Source organism: Plecotus auritus, assembly GCF_963455305.1.
Source record: "Plecotus auritus genome assembly, chromosome: 6".
In the NCBI taxonomy this organism is placed as follows: Eukaryota; Metazoa; Chordata; class Mammalia; order Chiroptera; family Vespertilionidae; genus Plecotus; species Plecotus auritus.
In genome coordinates this window covers 96,446,112-96,465,476 of record NC_137773.1, presented here as the reverse complement: position 1 = coordinate 96,465,476, position 19,365 = coordinate 96,446,112, and the positions used below count along the sequence as shown (strand labels likewise).

Sequence of the window (19,365 nt, the reverse complement as noted above, 5' to 3'; positions counted from 1 at the left end):
CAGCAGTTGAGTGTTTACCTGTGCCGCCATCTTGGTTTCTCTTATGCTTAATCTTTAAGTGTCCTTGTTCAAAGGACAATGCAAACACATATGTCCTCCCAAGATTACTTACCCTACTGACTGTATCTAAAAGATAAACTTTATCTCAAACTGATGCAACAATAAAAACCTGAAAAGGCAGGCGATTGAGGTTGTCTGGCTCCTTCAGCCAGGCAGTCCCTTAGCTTTCTCTTTCACAGCAATCCTGTGTCAGAGTAATCATTCATCTGTTGCTCAGGGTCTGCTGTCAGCCCTGGCACACTCTGACATTCTAGGGCAGGGTTTCTCAACCTCTGCACTGTGGACATTTGAGCTGGAGTGCTCTCTGTGGTGGGGGCTGCCCTGAATGGGTAGGAGCTCAGGGTATCCCTGGCCTCCACCCACTAGGTGCCAGACCCTCCTGCCCCCAGGTTGTGACAAGAGCTGCCTTCAGATATTATCAAGTGTCCCCTGGGGATCAGAGTCATATGCTGTGAGAACCTCTGCTCTAGAGGGCTAGGTTGGGGCACCCCTCCCCATTCTGTATCCCCAGCCTGCAGGAGGGCTCAGTGGGAGCTCATGAAGCCCTCCTGAGTCATTTCACTCCCACCAACCTCACCTAACAACTGAGAAAACGGGTCCAGAGAAGTTTCTGGACTTTCTCAGGGTTCTCAGCTGCTCAGGAGATTGAACCCTTGACTTCTGCATGTTCCCTTGATTTCCAGGAAGCAAAACCTTTCACAGGGACACATGACCTCATCACTTCCCCCCTCCTCCCCTTCCTCCACCCCCACTCCCATCTGGGCTACCAGAATGTTCCAGAACAGTGTTGCTGGCCCCAAAGCCCAAGAAGATGAATTTGACCTGTTCAATGTCTCCCCCAAACCCCGACATTATAAACTTTTCTCCTTCCTAAAATGCCCCACTTCCCTTGCTGGCTGTGGCCAACTGAGCCAGGGGTTGAGAAGTCAGGACTCATGTCCTGCAGGTCTGTAGGGGTTCCAAGCCCACAGGAATCTGGCGGTGACCAGCGGCTGCTGTGTGTTCCTGGCCTGAGACTTGGCCTCTCTGGGCTCTGATTTCTTCATGGGGAATAAAAGGGAGGGGGGTGCAGGGGTGGGGAGTCAGGACACTGAGATTCTAGTTCACAGTGTTTTCTCAGCTCACATTTCCTGCCCAACCACTGTGTGCCAGGCCCCAGGCTGGGGCAGTGGGAACCAGGCAGATGTGAGCTTTGCTTTTAGAGGTTCATCCAGTCTGATGGGGGAGGCAGCTGGGAACCAGTCAAACACCACATTAAAGTACAGCAGAGCTGAGAGATCATCAAAAGGAACCTGAGGCAGTCCGGGGCGGGAAGGTTTCTGAAGGAGAACATACATCAATGAATGAAGGAGGAGGGATAGAGTCACAGAAGGAGATAAGGACCATCTGGCAGAGGAAACAGCCAATGCAAAGGCCCTGGGGTAGGAAGGTGCTTGCCAGAACAGCATTGAGGAGGGCTGGAGTGTGCCGAGGAGAAGGAAAGGACATCAAAGGGGCACCAGAGGCCTTGCAGAGAAAGGAGGAGGAGGAGGGGGAAGAGGGTCATGATTAGGAAGGGTGAAGGGTAAAGGGTGAGGCAAAGTGAGAGGCAAAGAAAGAGGGGGGAGTGGGGAGGAGTAGGAAGAGGAGATAAAAATGGAGGAAGAGCCCTAGCCTGTTTGGGTCAGTGGATAGAGTGTCATCCTGCAGACTTTAGGGTCCCGGGTTTATTCCAGTCAGAGGAACTTGCCCTGTTTGGCCTTGATCCCCAGTGCGGAGTGTGCAGGAGGCAGCTGATCAATGATTCTCTCTCATCATTGATGTTTATCTCTCTCTCTCTCTCCCTCTCCCCTCCTCTCTGAAATAAATTAAAAAAAAATTTTTTTTAATGGAGGAAGAGTTGCCCTAGCCAGTTTGGATAGAGCGTAGGCCGGTGAACTGAAGGGTCCTGGGTTCAATTTCAGTCAAGGGCACATGCCCGGGTTGAGTGCTCCATCACCATTGGAGGGGGCGGCGGGGCATGCTCTCATCATTGATGATTCTATCTCACTCTCCCTCTTTCTTCCTCTCTGAAATCAATAAAAAAAAAATTTTTTTGCCGAAACCGGTTTGGCTCAGTGGATAGAGCGTCGGCCTGCGGACTAAAAGGTCCCAGGTTCGATTCCGGTCAAGGACATGTACCTTGGTTGCAGGCATGTCCCCAGTAGGGGGTGTGCAGGAGGCAGCTGATAGATGTTTCTCTCTCATCGATGTTTCTAACTCTCTATCCCTCTCCCTTCCTCTCCGTAAAAAATCAATAAAATATATAAAAAAAAATTTAATCAATGGAAAAATGGCCTCGACTGAGAATTAACAGAAAGTAAAAAATAAAAATAGAGGAAGGCCAGGAGAAGTTGAAGGCAGGAGGGTGGAGGAGGAGGAGATTTGATTCTGAGAGGGACTTTGTGAACTGGCCTGGATCTGATTCACGTTGTAAGATCGCCCCCTGGCGACCCAGTGGAGAATAAGCAGGGCGATGTGGCCCACCCTCCCATCTATCTTCCCTCTGGCCCTCAGAGTTGGTCAAAGAAAGTATGACCGCCTGACCCAGGCCGACCTCAGTCAGTCGAGTAGCCTTTAGTCTTACAGCCTCAGTTCCTCCTTGAACAGAATGGGGACAATATGCCCCTGGCACATTACCAAGGACCCCCTGTGCCTGGATGTGCCCAAGTGATGGTCACTAAGCCCTAAGGACCTCCTGCCATCCCCACTTCACAGAGGGCAAACTGAAGCTCAGAGAAGAACACTCTTAGGCAGAGGCAGGACTGGAATGCAGGACCCCAGGCCTGGTCTGGCTCCTGGTGAGGACCAACCCCTCCCAAAGGATTTGGGAAACACGCCCTGGCTGGGCGGACCCGTGGGATCCTAAGGTGCCAATTAAATGCTCGTGGTCGTCTCCAGGCCTGAGATGTGGGTAGCAGCATGGCCGAGCCTGGGCCGGAGCCGGGGTACGCTTGGCGAGTGCTCGCCCTGTGCGGGGCTGCTGTGTTCCTGGCGGCGGCTGCAGCCGGGGCAGCCCTACTGGCCTGGAATCTGGCTGCCGCTGCCTCCAGGGGCTCTCACTGCCCAGAACTGGAGCTGGGAGTCAACGCCACGGTGCGCCCCGGGGACCCCACGCTGGAGGTCCAGGAGCTGCAGCGACAGCTGGCAGAGGCTGCCCAACGCGAGGAGGCTCTGGCCAGGCAGCTGGACCAGGCCAAGGGTGTCCATCAGGAGCTGGAGGAGGCTCTAAGGGCCTGTGAGAGCCGCCAGGTAGGTGGGCAGTGTTGGGGGCTGGGGCATCCAGAATGTGGTGGGGGGTCTGCATACACACACAGGAATGCCCCCTTGTGCCTTAGTTTCCCCAGTTCTTTTGTTGTTGTTGTTAATCCTCACCCAAGGATCTTTTTCCACTGATTTTTAGGGAGAGGGAAAGACAGAGAGAAACACCCATGTGAGAGAAACACATAGATTGGTTGCCTCCTGCAAGAGCCCCAACCAGGGCCCGGGCTGGGGAGGAGCCTGCAACCCTTGACCGGAATCGAACCCGGGACCCTTTGGTCTGCAGGCCGATCCTCTATCCACTGAGCCAAACCGGCTAGGGCAGTTTCCCCAATTCTTTCTTTAAAGATTTTTTATTTATGTTTAGAGAGAGGAAGAGAGAGAGAAACATTATGTGAGAGCCAACATGGGCTGTCTCCTGCATGCCCCCTATCGGAGATTGAGCCCCCAGCTTGGGCATGTGCCCTGACCAGAAATCGAACCAGCAACCCCTCGGTGCACAGGAGGACGCCCACCCCGCTGAGCCACACTGGCCAAGGCATTTCCCCAATTCTTCCCTGAAAATGAGAATAACACCATAATCCCAGCTGCTACCATGTCAGTCATCCTTTATTACACATTCTGATCCAGAAGGCCTCACTGTCCTCTGCTATTTGCCAGAGGAACAGTGGTGGATAGAGAAGCCCCAGAGCCCTGAGCCCACCTGGGGAGGACCTGTTTTATCCTTTCCCCCAAGTGCCCACTCAACAACCACCCTCCCCCTGAGCCAGTGTCCCAGCCCTATTTTGGGAAAAGGACATTCATGTCACCTGTAATTAGGAGGCTAAAGTTAGCTTCTTGGAGGAGGTACCAGCCAGGTCCTCCCTTTTTCTCTGGCCGCCTCCTTCACACTTTCTTAACCTTTCCCAACCCTAGGCCTCACAAGAACCATGCCCATCCTTAAAGTCCCAACGATTCACATTTATTAACTACTGTGTACCTCTGTGTACCGGGGCCCAGCAGAGGTTGGGCTGTGTGTGAATTTTAAAATTCAAAACAGACCCCTTGCCCCCTTCCTGCCTACCTAAGGGAAGGGTGTGGGACAGCCAAAGCTAAGAGCAGCCTGCCCTTGGTTCAAATTCTGACTTTGCCTCCCGATGGAAGATGCTCGAAGACCAGGCTAGTTGCTTTGCAGAATGTCTCCGAGAGGTGACAAACTACCCACAAATGTGATCACTGCCAACAACCAAATGGGCTTGTGTTGGTTTTAACCCCCAGTTGGCAAGTCTAGATGTAGCTGGGACTGGAACCATAGTCTGACTGCAGAGCCAAACCCTTTCCACATCTCTATGGCTTGGGGGGCGGTGGACCTAGAGGGAGACCTCCCTCCAGGCAGGCAGCTGTCACCACGCGGTATTCCAGACTACAGGACCCCAAAGGACATTCCAGCAAAGCTCAGGGAACATCAGGGTCATCTCAGTCTCCCCTAGAAAGAGCAGGGCCAATTCATTCCTTCTGCCCTCCCAGGATTCCCCCCTCACGTCCCCTCCACTCTGCAGAGCCGGCTTCAGACCCAGCTGAAGACACTGAAGACTGAGATGGACGAGGCCAAGGCCCAGGGGACTCAGATGGGGGCCGAGAACGGGGCGCTGACAGGTGTGTCGGGGCGAAAGGGTGTGAGCAGGGCTAGAGGTGGGAGGAGCCTAATTGCCTAGTTACAAGCACAGGTGGAAACATAATGCAAACAACACGCAAATGAATGCAAAAACTTATGAAAGCAATGCACATAAAATGCAACGGTCACAAAAACGCAAATGCAACAAAATATGTAAACGACTTCCAAAAGCAACGCAAACCTATGAAAACGTCAAGTGGCACGTAAAGGCCATGTAAACAGCGCACAAATTTAATTCAAATAAAGCAAAACATGCAAATAATAGGCAAACTATAAACTCCGCCGCCGGCACGCGCCGGGTCGGGAGCCTGGTCTCCCGCCTGACCGCGCCCGCTGCGCCCGCAGAAGCCCTGGCGCGATGGGAGGCAGCGGCCACCGAGTCCAAGCGGCTGCTTGAAGAGGAGCAGCGGCGCGCACGCGCAGCCGAGGCCGAGGGCGGAGCCTGCGCGGCCCGGGAGGCGGCTCTGCTCGAGCGCGTGTGAGTGACAGGAGGGGGGGCGGAGCCTTGGGAGAACCCCAGTGGGGGCCCTGCAGTTGGAACCTGGGGTGGAGAGCGGGGTGGGCACGTTGGGAGAGGGAATACCCAGGTTGGGACCGGCACGCTGGAGGCCTGGGTTCTTTGGGTCGGACGCATATGGGGGGCCCTGGGAAGGTGATGGGAGGGTGCCAGAAAAAAGAAGTATCGAGGGAGGGGCCGGGGATCTGGAGCCGAGCTTCGGGGGAGGGGTCTCCGGCATGGCCGGGGATGGAGAAAGGATTAGGACCCTGAGGGTTGGGGTTCCCAGGAAAGGAGGAAGAGTGCTGGGAGGTCCCTGGAGACCGGGTCCACGTTCTCACCGGCCCCTCCTCCTTCCCGGCAGTAAAGCCCTGGAAGCCGAGATGGACCCCCAGCGAAGACTGCCGCACCCCCGGCCCCGCTCAGGGTCGCGACACCGGCCCAGCCCCCGCCCCCGCTCGCGCTCTCGCCCCACACCCTCTGGGGGCTGCCGGCGGCCGGCGCGGCGCACACACGGGTGAGTCAGCCCCGTGCAGGACGCGGGCTCCAGCCAAGAGGACAGACACTGCACGGTCCTGGGGCGCACGCTTCGCGGTGCCCGCGCTGGATGAGATGCCCAGTCCTTATTCACCAACGCTCAGCTTTAGACCAACCGCTCTGAACGGAAACAAAGGAGACGCCGGTCCTCTCTCCCCGACCATCTTGAGCTTATTCTACAGACAAGGAACAGGTTCATTTAAACGCCCAGTGCGATATCGCTGACCTGGGACTTAAGTCCCTCTAACGATAGTGTTGCCCTCATCCCACAGACATGGGGACTTGAGATCCAGCCCTGGCTTGGGAGTGGCCTGAATAGGTGACTTCTCCTCCCTGGGCCTCGGTTTACTTTGTGAAATGAGTGATTGGAATCATGTTTGGAGAGTGGGCTTCTCTTTGACACCAATAACTGACAAAGGTAGCACAATAAGAAAATGCAGGCCCCTCTTCCTGTAGGATGGTACGAAACTCCCAAATGATATTTTAGCAAAGAAAACACAGTTACACTTTTTAAAATATGTCACATCAAAGGTGACTTATACCTGAGGTGCAGGGATGGTTCACTATTCTGAAGTTTGTCAATAAAATTCACCATCTAATGGAGAAATGAGAAAAGTTCTGAAAGGGCCATCAAATTCAGCACAAGGTAAAGAGAACCACTATCAAGTGTTTAATATTGTTATGGCAGTACTGACCATGCAATTAGACAAGAAAAACAAGAGATATAAATATTAGACAAGAGAAAGAACTAACATATATGTTGAACCATATGAAAGCACTGTTTATATAGGTCAAAAATAATTGAAATAACAATTTTATGTGGTGCAATTTCATATTATTTTTTGGATTTTACCTTTATATTTGACATAACATAAGACTTACAGAAAAATTGGAAGATGAGTACAAATTACCCCGGGGAACTCTTTACCCAGATTCCACAGATGTTAACTTTGACCAGCTTTGCTGTCTCCTCCTCCTCCTCCTCCTCCTCCTCCTCCTCCTCCTCCTCCTCCTCCTCCTCCTCCTCTCCTCTTCCTTCTCCTCCTCCTCCTTCTCCTCCTCCTCCTCCTCTTCCTTCTCCTCCTCCTCCTCCTCTCCTCCTCCTCTCCTCCTCCTCCTCCTCCTCCTCCTCCTCTTCCTCCTCCTCTTCCTTCTCCTCCTCCTCCTCCTCTCCTCCTCCTCTCCTCCTCCTCCTCCTCATCTTCTCCTCCTCCTCTTCTCTTCCTCCTTCTCCTCCTCCTTCTCCTCCTCCTCCTCCTCTTCTCCTCCTCTTCTCTTCCTCCTCCTCCTCCTCCTCCTCCTCCTCCTCTTCTCCTCCTCCTCCTCTCCTCCTCCTCTCCTCTCCTCTCCTCCTCCTCCTCCTCCTCTCCTCCTCCTCCTCTTCTCTTCCTCCTCCTCCTCCTCTTCTCCTCCTCTTCTCTTCCTCCTCCTCCTCCTCCTCCTCCCCTCCTCCTCCTCCCCTCCTCCTCCTTCTCTTCCTCCTCCTCTTCTCCTCCTCCTCCTCGTCTCCTCCTCCTCCCCTCCTCCTCCTTCTCTTCCTCCTCCTCTTCCTCCTCCTCCTCCTCTTCTCCTCCTCTTCTCTTCCTCCTCCTCCTCCTCCTCCTCCCCTCCTCCTCCTCCCCTCCTCCTCCCCTCCTCCTCCTCCTCTCCTCCTCCTCCTCCTCCTCTCTTCCTCCTCCTTTCCTCCTCTCCTCCTCCTCCTCCTCCTCTCCTCCTCCTCTCCTCCTCCTCCTCCTCCCCTCCTCCTCCTTTCCTCCTCTCCTCCTCCTCCTCCTCCTCTCCTCCTCCTCTCCTCCTCCTCCTCCTCCCCTCCTCCTCCTCCTCCCCTCCTCCTCCTCCTCCCCTCCTCCTCCTCCTCTCCTCCTCCTCCTCCTCCCCTCCTCCTCCTCTCCTCCTCCTCCTCCCCTCCTCCTCCTCTCCTCCTCCTCCTCCTCCTCTCCTCCTCCTCTCCTCCTCCTCTCCTCCTCCTCCTCCTTCTGCTCCTCCTTCTCCTCCTCCTTCTCCTTCTCCTTCTCCTTCTCCTTCTCCTTCTCCTTCTCCTTCTCCTCTTCTCTTCCTCCTTCTCCTTCTCCTTCTCCTTCTCCTCCTCCTCTTCTCTTCCTCCTTCTCCTCCTCCTCTTCTCTTCCTCCTTCTCCTCCTCCTCCCCTCCTCCTCCTCCCCTCCTCCTCCTCCTCCTCCTCTCCTCCTCCTCCTCTCCTCCTCCTCCCCTCCTTCTCCTCCTTCTCCTCCTCCTCCTTCTCCTTCTCCTTCTCCTTCTCCTCCTCTTCTCCTCCTCCTCTTCTCTTCCTCCTCCTCCTCCTCCCCCCCTCCTCCTCTCCTCCTCCTCCTCCTCTCTCCCTCCTCCTCCTCCTCCTTTCTTCTCCTTCTCCTTCTCCTCCTCCTCCTTCTCCTCTTCCTCTTCTTCTTCTTCTCCTCCTCCTCCTCCTCTTCTTCTTCTTCCCTTCCCCCCTCCCTCCCTCCTTTTCTACCTTTATGAAAAACTTGCAGAAATGATGTCTCTTTACCCATAAATATTTGAGTTTGCGTTTCCTAAAAACAAAGACATTCTCTCACATAATCGTGGTACAGTTATGAAAATCAGGAAATGGACATTAATAAAAAACTCTTATCTAATCTGCAAGCCTCAAACAGATTTTGCCAACTGTTCTGATAATGTCCTTTATAACAAAAGGGTATTTTGGCTCACACACTATTTGTCAAGTCGCTGTCATCTGCTTTAATCTGGAACTTTCCTCAGTGTGTCTTTGCCTTTCATAATATTGCATTTTTAAAAAGCCCAGGCCAGTCATTCTGTGGAGTCTGAGTTTGGGTTTGTGTGATGTTTCCTTATAATTTCTGGTTGGCATTTTTGGCAGGAATACATCAGAAACAATTAAACCTAACAATATTACCTGCTGGTGGTATGGTTTTATATTTGGAAGACCCAAAAGAATGAATTGAACTTTCCTATGTCTCAACAACTAGCTAGAAAATCATTTGGAAGAAAAGAAAGACTCATTCAGATAGTTGTTGTTTGTCATACCCAGGAATCATTTCCATATTATGTAAGGGACTCTTATAAATTAAGCAAAAAATAATAATAATAATAATAATAATAATAATAATAATAACCTACAGAAAAATGACAAAGAACATGAACAGTCAGTTCACGGAAACATGCCAAAAAAGCACCCAGCCTCCTCACTCCTAGAAAAGAAATGCAAATGGAAACAACAACGTGGTACCACTTTCCACCAAATAGTTTGGCAAAGATAAAAACAAAAATAGATTAAAAGTACGCAAATAGCCCTAACTGGTTTGGCTCAGTGGGTAGAGCATCGGCCTGCGGACTGAAAGGTCCCAAGTTCAATTCCAGTCAAGGGCATGTACCTTGGTTGCGGGCACATCCCCAGTGGGAGGTGTGCAGGAGGCAGCTGATCGATGTTTCTCTCCCATTGATGTTTCTGACTCTCTATCCCTCTCCCTTCCTCTCTGTAAAAAAAATCAATAAAATATATATTTTTTAAAAGTACGCAAATACACTGTGTTGGCACTGCTGTGGGGAAACAAGCAGTTCCACGCAGCACAGGTGGAACTGCTCGTGGCAGTTTCCTAGACTCTCAACATTAAAGCGCAAGTACCATTCAACCCATCAATTCCCCTTCTGGCTACTTCCTACAAGCAGATGTACATGGATACATCAGAAACAACTGATGGGTTAAATGCAATGCAGAATCCTGGGTTGGATCTTGGAACAGAAAAGCACTTAGTGGGTAAATCAAATAAAACCTGGAGTTCAGTTAATACTATATACTAAGGTTAATTTGCTAGTTTTGACAAAGGAATCATCTATAATAAAAGCGTAATATGCTAATTAGACCGGACAACTGAACGACCTTCCGGAGGTCATTCCGGATGTCCTTCCGGACAAAGCCATGGCAGCGAGGGCTGAGGCAGAGGCAGTTAGGGGCGATCAGGCAGGCAGACAGAATGGTTAGGGGCAATCAGGCAGGTAGGCGAGCAGTTAGGAGCCAGCAGTCCCTGATTGTGAGAGGGATGTCTGACTGCTGGTTTAGGCCTAATGTGGGATTGGGCCTAAACCTGCAGTCAGACATCCCCCGAGGGGTCCCAGATTGCGAGAGGGTGCAGGCCAGGCTGAGGGACCCCACCCCCCCCCTGTGCACAAATTTCGTGCACCAGGCCTCTAGTGGTATATAAGATGCTAACAATGGACAAAGCTTGGTGAGGGCTATTCAGGGACTCTGTATTATCTCTGCAAATTTTCTATAAATCTAAAATTATTCCAAAATTTAAAATGTACTTTTAAAAAGGAGAGGGAGGAAGAGGACATTATTACGACATTTTTGGTAATTGCAAAAACAAAATTGAAAATAGCCCTGGCCGGTGTGGCTCAGTGGTTTGGCATCCACCCGTGCACCAAAAAGTTGCCAGTTCGATTCCTGGTCAGTGCACATGGCAGGGCTGCATGCAGGAGGCAGACAATCAATGTTTCTCTCTCTTCCTCTCCTTCTCCCTCTCTCTCTAAAAATCAATAAAAATATATATATTTTTTTAATTGGGAACAACCTCAATGTCAGCAAATTGGGGACTTTAAGTGAGTGTCCATTCACACAGTAGAATACTATACAACTCTAAAAGGCCAAAGCAGATCTGGGAGACTCATAATATAAAAAGCAGGAGAGCAATAATTCCGGGGAGACTTTTATCCAAATATTTCCAAAGGAAGTACTGGTCACAGCTGTGGCCTCTGGGGTGGGGCCGGGGGGGGGGGGGAGGACCAGGCGTTTGGGGGTTGGGGGTTGGTGGGGTAGGCAGTCTCATGTTTCTCTGTATATCTTTTTGTAATGTTTGCATTTTTAAAATCATGCACATGTATTACCTTCAAAATTTTAAACTTTGGCCCGGTGTGGCTCAGTAGTTGAGCCTCGACTTTTGAACCAGGAGGTCACAGTTGGATTCCCAGTCAGGGCTCGATCCCCTGACCGGCTCAATCCCTAGTTGGAGGCATGCAGGAGGTGGCTGATCAATGATTCTCTCTCATCATTGATGTTTCTTTCTCTCTCTCCCTCTTTCCTCCTCTCTAAAATCAATAAAAAATATATTTTTAAAAAATTTAAATTTTGTTTTGAAGAAATTCTGAAGAGGCTGGTGTAGGGAGAGGAGTAGGAGCCGTGGAAAACTGACCCCCCTCAGCTAGTCATGCTCATTATTCCCTCACCAACCTGGGGCTTGGTGGTACCTGATCAGGATCTTTACCTGAGCCCCACCCCGAAGGAGGAAGTGAGGCTGAGGAGAGGAATAAGAGCTCTAGCCTCTGTGTCCCGCTGTGGCCACCAGGGGACGCCCCAGCCTCCTGCCTGTTTGCTGCCTGCTAAGGGCACAGAGCTTGGGGCTAAGGGTGGTCTGAGAACCCCTCCACCCTGGCATAAATCCAGAAGTGCGCCGGAAATAAATGGCTTCTCCCTCTGGAGTCAGCCAGGGCTACAGACCAGGAGACTGGCCTTTGACTTAAGACCTCCTCACTGTGCAGCCGTGGGGTCCAAGAGCTGATTCACATAAAGGACTGGACTCAGGGCTAGACATAGGACCTAAAACATTATCAGACCAATGGTTAGAGCGTTGGCCGGTCAGGGTGCGTGTGGGAGGCAACCAATTGCCGAGTTTCTCTCACATCGGTGTTTCTCTCCCTCCCCCTTCCCCTTTCCACTCTCTAAAAATCAGTGGTAAGGATTTTTGAAAATTATCATTATTATTCACTTATTCTGCTGGCTCCACTAGACCATCCCTGCAGAACACCTGAAGCTCAGCTCCATGGATGGCGGGAAATGGGGAGCCATGGCAGGTGTGTGAGCAGGAAAGGCACAGTTAGATCTGGTAAGGGAGAAAGAGCAGAGGGAACTTTGGAGCCGTGGAAAGACCCACAGGATTTGGGGTAATTTAGGGAGAAGAGCCCCAGGCGCCTGGCTGCTCCAGGGCTCCCCAGCTGTCCACGGGGGCAAACAGCACTTCTTGGTGGGACCTGCCTCCTGGGCCCCCCTTGCTTTCCACTCCACGGGGCCTGCCTCTGGCCTGGCCTTGCTCTGTGCTGCCTCATCTCGCCACCTAATTCCCATTCCAAATCTCTATCCGTCCCTCTGTCTCTGAGTCTCTTTATCGCTGTGTCTCCAGCCCTGTTGCCAGCACACCTTCCCAGGTCTCTGCCGGGCCTCGCCTATCAGCCTATCCGAGGTCAGTAGCTCTGAAGCCTCCCTCTGTGGCTACAGAGACAAGAATGGGGAGAGGAAAAGAGTAACCTTGGTGCCGCTGTGGGCAGAGAGCACCTGGGACAGCAGCAGGCTGACCTCGCCAGCCCTTCAGTTCCAGGTAAGAAAGTGGGTCATCTTTTTTCAGCCCGGAACACGGAGGCCCAGCGAGGACAGGCTGTCCCTCGCCAAGGGGCTCTCTGCCTCCTCTGTCACCTTCAAAAGCACAAGCTTAATTTCACTAGAATTTAACCAAACCAAGCACATTGGAACGTGGAGGCTTCTGATCTTTTATATATATATATATATATATATATATATATATATATATATATATATATATATATGTTTTTAAATTGATTTCAGAGAGGGAGAGAGAGCTAGAAACATCAATGATGAGAGAGAATCATTGATCAGCTGCCTTCTTGCACACCCCACACTGGGGATGGAGCCTGAGACCCAGGCATATGCCCCGAACGGGAATTGAACCCTGACCTCCTGGTTCATATGTCATTGACGCTCAACCACTGAGCCACGCCGGCTGGGCGAGGCTTCTGATCTTTGCTGGAATTTTTCTTCACCAGAAATATCACCTCCTCAGAGACCTTCCAGAAGTTCTGTGAGAGCTGTTTGTTTTGTTTTGTTTTGTTTGTTTTAGACCCTCGTGTCTCCAGGAGGATCTGTGTCTGTTTTCAGGTAGTGATAGAGTTGACTTCCTCCTGGCAGTTTCCCCTTCTCTGCCCAAACAAACAAATAAAACCAAAATGGTTGTGCTTCACTTTTAAAAGACTTACCGTTGATACCTGATTTTGGGATGGACTTCTGAGGAAATTCAGATAGGTTCATGCACAAAATTTCCTGTGAACATAAATTATTTTCAGGAAAAAACCACTCACATCAGGGCCAATGCATTTGACGGAATGTGAATCCGAGGACTGCTCGCCTCCTCCCTCTGGAATTTTCTGACCAGGGACACAGGCAGAATGGGTTCAGAAAGTCTGTTTTTAGAGAGTTTAGACACTGCTGGCAGGGGTGTCAATAGAAACAACCTCTTTGGAGGACAATTTGGTGACAGCTGTCAAAATGCAAAATGTGACTGCTTTGGGACCCAGTGATTCCTTTATGGGGATTTGATATCAAATCTTATTTTGTTCATTGGAACAAAAATTTTAGAAAAAAACTTTTTAGAAACTGTCTAAATGCCCATTGATAATTATTATGGTACTAGAGGCCCAGCGCATGAAAATTCATGCACTGAAGGGGGGTCCCTCAGCCCGTTCTGCCCCCTGTCACAGTCCGGGATCCCTCAGGGGCGGAGGTGACCTGGCAATCAGGGGAAGGCGATGCCCCATCACACCTCTGCTGCTGCCACTGCTGGCAGCACAAGCCTCGGCTGGCCCTGGTTACCTGAGCCTCGGGCTGGCCCTGGGCAGCTGGGCAGCCACCATCCGAGGCTTGCCTGCACCTCGGGCTGGCCCTGGGAGGCTGGGAACTGAGGGGACTGGACGCCGCCATCTTGTGGCTGTGGGCACTGCCATCTTTGAAGGTGTGGCAGTCAATTAGCATATTCCCTCCTTATTGGCTGTGGGCGTTGCCATCTTTCAGAGTGGGGCAGTCAATTAGCATATTCCCTCCTTATTGGCTGTGGGCGCCGCCATCTTTGCGATGGCATGAGGGTCAATTAGCATATTCCCTTTTTATTAGATAGGACTGTATGTAGTGAAAACCTAAACAGGAGGCAAAAGGAATAAACAAATCCCAAAGACATAATGTTAACAAACAGAGGAAGGTACATCATTAGTTTTTTCATTTAAAAAAAAAATCTGCCCTGACTGGTTTGGCTCAGTGGATAGAGCGTTGGCCTGTGGACTCCAGGGTCCCAGGTTCGATTCCAGTCAAGGGCATGTACCTTGGTTGTGGGCACATCCCCAGTAGGGGGTGTGCAGGAGGCAGCTGATCGATGTTTCTCTCTCATCGATGTTTCTAACTCTCTATCCCTCTCCCTTCCTCTCTGTAAAAAATCAATAAAATATATTTTAAAAAAAAAATCTAGCCCTGCCAGGGTGGCTCAGTGGTTGAGCATCAACCCATGAACCAAGAGGTCACTGGTTCAATTCTTGGTCAGGGCACATGCACAGGTAGTGGGCTTGATCCCCAGTAGGGGGTGTGCAGAAGGCAGCCAATTGAGGTTTCTCTCTCATCAATGTTTCTATCGCTCTATCGCTCTTCCTTTCCCTCTCTCTAAAATCAATTTTTAAAATCTCTATATATAAAAGATAATATGCAAAGTGTCCCCTCAGGAGTTTGACCAGGAGACTGGGAGATTGATCGCTCGCTATGATGTGCACTGACCACCAGGGATGGCACGGAACGAAGGAAGGCCCTAGCCGGCAGCCAGAATGCCCCATTCGGCCCTGATCACCAGCCAGGCCTAGAGACCCTACCTGTGCATGAATTTTGTGCACCGGGCCTCTAATATTTAAAATAAGAAAAATAAATAAATCTAGCTGAGGTTAGCTCTTTACTTCACCACGTTTTGTTGGAATTTGGATTTTTATCAATATTTCTAGGCTATATGGTTCTTTCCAAGCTACTTTGTAACAATTTGAGCGTTTTGAGCATCATGTTCTGCTTGAACCCTTTGGGGGATCTAAGAGAACCTTCTAGATTTCCAGTGGCATCACCAGAGAATTCGCCCCAGAGTCTTCTCAGATGCCCAGTGGAGAAGAGTCAACAGCCTCTCCACCTGTCTCAGAGGTACTAGCAAAAAACCTTAGTACCAAATTCCCTTCGCTTCTACCAGAATATTCACCGAAACAGCAGGACACAGAAAAGAACCTGCAGGGGCTTAGGCTGGGTCTGGGGCAAGGCATCCTCTACAGGAAGAAGCATGGATTACGGACATTGGCAACTATTCAGAAAGAAAGGATGCAAAGGACGTTTTGGTTATTCGATATCACATCCAGTCTCTGCTTTGGAAAGACCCACAGGAGAGGAACATTGGGACTGAATCTAGATTCAGAAGATTTAGAAGTAACTGTCATTATTGCCTACATCATGGAGATCCTTCCGATAATGTTCGCATGGAGAATAATTGGGATATGGAGTTAAGTTAGCCATAAACTTACTCTTGTGCTTTTTTTTTTCTTGCTAGTAATTTTAGGATCATATGGCAGCAGCTTGGGAAAGCTACTCTATGCTAGGACAGACTGTCTATCAATATTTTGATAACCTACAATGTACATTCTGTGCTGTCTTTTTTTCTTGCATCTCTTTCTTGTCTACCTTGAGACCAGTAACCTATAAGGAATCTATTGAAAGGTTCGGAGTGGGCCGGGGTCGAGCACCGATGACATGAGGCCGTAATGTATCAAAGAAAGTTTTATTTCAGGCACCTGGGTGCAGGTGAGCTGAGTCCAAAAAAGGAATCAGCAGAGACGGAAGGGAGAGGCAAAGTTTTATTAATTATTAATAACGTATTAATTATTTTTATGAACAGCTGCAAGGGTCCGGTCCGTCCTTGGTTCCTTCCGGCATCAGTTGTCTGGTGGCTATCTAGGCTGTGCCGTGCTCAAGGCTGCAAGCTTTCTGCAAGATATCTGCTAAGCACAACAAGTTTTCTCTGCCCCGTTTTATTCTCTTTTACCCTTTCATCTATGTAATTTATATTTGAATGACTGTAAATATATTGATATTTCATTTTTTTAATATATTTTTATTGATTTCAGAGAGGAAGGGAGAGGGAGAGAGAGATAGAAACATCAATGATGAGAGAGAATCATTGATCAGCTGCCTCCTGCCCACCCCCCACTGGGGATCGAGCCCGCAACCCAGGCATATGCCCTTGACCGGAATCAAACCCGTGACCCTTCAGTCCGCAGGCCGACGCTCTATCCACTGAGCCAAGCCGGCTAGGGCTATATTGATATTTCAGTTCCACTTTTTTATTTGACCCAAAGAAGCACCAGTAAGTCTTAAGTATTACTGGTGTGTTTTAGAAGCCTGAAGCCAGTAAGATGAAACCCAACATGAAGTATTAGAAGCAAGTAACTTGTGTAGAAGGAATGTGAAAAAGAAAACATTGAGTAGTTTGGCTAGAGCATAATTAACACAGGATGCATTAACTTATTCTCTGGTTTTTAAAAATTTGAATAGTAACAAATTATTTTCATGTTTAGGAGCAAATAAATGTGTATATAGAGACCTTATTAAAATTTGAGACATATTTGAGTACGTTTTTAAAAATCTAGCTACTGAAACAAGTTATTAAAAAGAAACATTACTGCCCTGGCCGGTTTGGCTCAGTGGATAGAGCGCTGGCCTGCGGACTGAAAGGTCCCAGGTTCGATTCTGGTCAAGGGCATGTACCTTGGTTGCAGGCACATCCCCAGTAGGAGGTGTGCAGGAGGCAGTTAGATGTTTCTAACTCTCTATCCCTCTCCCTTCCTCTCTGTAAAAAATCAATAAAATATATTTGAAAGAAAGGAAGGAAGGAAGGAAAGAAGAAAGAAAGAAAGAAAGAAAGAAAGAAAGAAAGAAAGAAAGAAGAAAGAAAGAAAGAAAGAAAGAAAGAAAGAAAGAAAGAAAGAAAGAAAGAAAGAAAGAAAGAAAGAAAGATAGATTACTGCCCTAGCCGGTTTGGCTCAGTGGATAGAGTGTTGGCCCCCCGACTGAAGGGTTGCAGGTTTGATTCTAGTCAACAGCATGTACCTTGGTTGCAGAGATCGTGACCCGGGTCTCGGGAGGCAACCAATCCATGTGTCTCTGTCACATCGATGTTTCTCTCTGTGTGTCTTTCCCCCTCCCTTTCATACTCTATTTAAAAAAATAATAAATGGAAAAATATCCTCTGGTGAGGATTAATGGGCCGGTGTGGTTGAGTGTAGACTGTGACCCAGGAGATCACGGGTTTGATTCCGTTCAAGGGCATATGCCTGGGTTGTGGGCTCAATCCCCAGTAGGGGGCCTACAGGAAGCAGCCGATCCATGATTCTCTCTCATCATTGATGTTTCTCTCTCTCTCCCTCCCTTCCTCTCTGAAATCGATAAAAATATATTTTTTAAAAACATTACTAATCAAAGATGTGAGATCAAATTTCCAAAAAGAAACAGAAATTATTTTTGATCTCCATACGACGACATTAGTGTGTATATTTAAAACTCTTGTTCTGACCTTGTAGCAATTGCTCAGAATTGTAACACATCGGCACCATCACGTCTAGGTGGCTTCTTACTTTTTGGGGAGTTTTGGGTTGCCTTTCCTTTTCCTTTACAACAGGCATCATGTTCACATAGACCCATAAATATGCAGCACCTTCAATATATCATGGGTAGCCATGATCTTAACTACACGCCAAGACTGTCTCACCTCTTGGCATTGGCCGGGCACTGCCTCCCCTCCTGCACTCCTCCCCTGGACCTTTGTCACTCAGGCTCTACCCCTGTCATGCCCCTTTTCCCTGTGTTCCCACAGGCCTGGGACACCAGCATCTGGAGGCAACGCCCCTCCCCGTGCCTTCGTTCCTCAGCCTGGCATCAGAGGCTGCACACGATCCATCCGCTCCCACCTTAAAAAAGTACCACCGTGCCAGTGTTTCTGTGGCCCCCCTAAGAAAGGTGGAAGGTGTTCTTCTCACACCCCTGGGGGGTGGGGGCGGGGGACCTGTGTGGGCCTGGCCAACCTGGAGGAATAACTGGTTGGGCACCGCTTGCAGCCCCCAACCCTCCTCCCTTCACTCACCAGCTGGGAAGGGTCTGGGAATCAGGAATCGCTGGGTAGCTGTGAGGACCAAAGGTCAGACAGGGGTTTCCTGCCTACCCCTGGGAACTTCCTCCTTCCCAACACAACTTCTGCCTCCTTGATGAACACCACCCTGGGGTACCCCTCCCCACTGTCAACCACCCCCCACTCCATTACAGTGACTAAAGGGGGGATGGGTCCCCCTGCAACAGCCTTTACCCTGCTGTGCTCCCCACCAGGCAATGGACACCAATTCCATCTCCTTGTTCCTTTCCCCTCTGCCCCGTCCCTCCTTCCTGCCACCCATGACCCCATGGGGCTAGGGGCTATGTCCCACTCAGTCTCCTCAAGCCTGAGGGCCCCTCCCAGCTGGGGCTGGGGCTGGGGCTGATGCCACTTGGGGGCTCTGGCATCAACCAGCATGGAGGTTTCCCTGGAACTCCTGGTTCTGGGGGGACAGGCAGGAGGGCACACCCAGAACTCTTTGCTCCTTGGTTCCAAATCTCCTGCATGCCCACCTGGGGGTGACCCCCAATGAAGCTCAGCTCCCACCCATAGGGCGCTTTCTCTTCACCATCTCACGGAGCCCCAAAATAATGCTTCCAGCAGAAAATGATAGTAATAATAGCAGCTCCCCACACAGCCCTGTGACTGGCCATCACGCATCCCCACCTCACAGAGGGGGAAGTGAGGCACAGACAGGAGAAGCCCCTCCCATGAACCCACACAGCCAAGCCGGCTCTCCATGCCCCCAACTTCATTGCTGCTGGTGCTGCTAGTCCGGGAGCACTTCTTAAGCTCCTGCGTGAGCGGGATTGGTGGGATGACAGCTCGCGGGGTCGCGCCGCCACCACCACCCACCACCAGCCCTCCCGCCGTGAGCTAAGCACTCCGCACAATTTAGCTCGTGTACTTGACACTGCCCTGTGAGGTGGGCACCCATCTGAGGTCAACCCGCTGGGGGTAAGCCCAGCTCAGTGAACCAACAGTTTAAGACCCAGGGAAGCCCCTGCTCCCTGAGCCTCCGCTTTCCTCCTCCACATGGTGCAGACGAGGACCTGAGCGCATTCAGCTGCTGCAAGTGCTGAGAACAGCGCCTGGCACAGAGCAGGGGCAGGCGGAGAAACTGAGGTTCAGAGAGGCCGAGGTCGCCCAGTCACCCAGCTGGTGCCCCACCCAGAAAGGCCAGCCAGGCCTTGGTCCCTGCCCCCGACCCCCCTCGCCTTCCCTTCACAGCCTGGGTGGGAGTGTTGAGATAACCCACCGCTCCCTGTTTCCTCCTGGCCAGGAAGGAGCCAGGCGGAGGAAGTATTAAGAGGAGTAATATAAACACTCCCCCCTGTGGGCGGCAGGGTC

At 50.6% G+C, this 19,365-nt stretch overlaps 1 protein-coding gene across 1 annotated transcript; it reads left to right on the top strand.

The window, feature by feature from the left end:
• Positions 1-3,000: 3,000 nt before the first annotated feature.
• Positions 3,001-6,010, top strand: CCDC194 (coiled-coil domain containing 194; the record flags this gene model as incomplete). The annotated part of the gene is made up of 4 exons (XM_080673621.1): positions 3,001-3,330; positions 4,878-4,974; positions 5,339-5,471; positions 5,854-6,010. The coding sequence occupies 4 exons, from the start codon at positions 3,001-3,003 to the stop codon at positions 6,008-6,010; spliced, it is 717 nt and encodes a 238-aa protein (XP_080529747.1).
• Between the last annotated feature and the right edge of the window lie 13,355 nt (positions 6,011-19,365).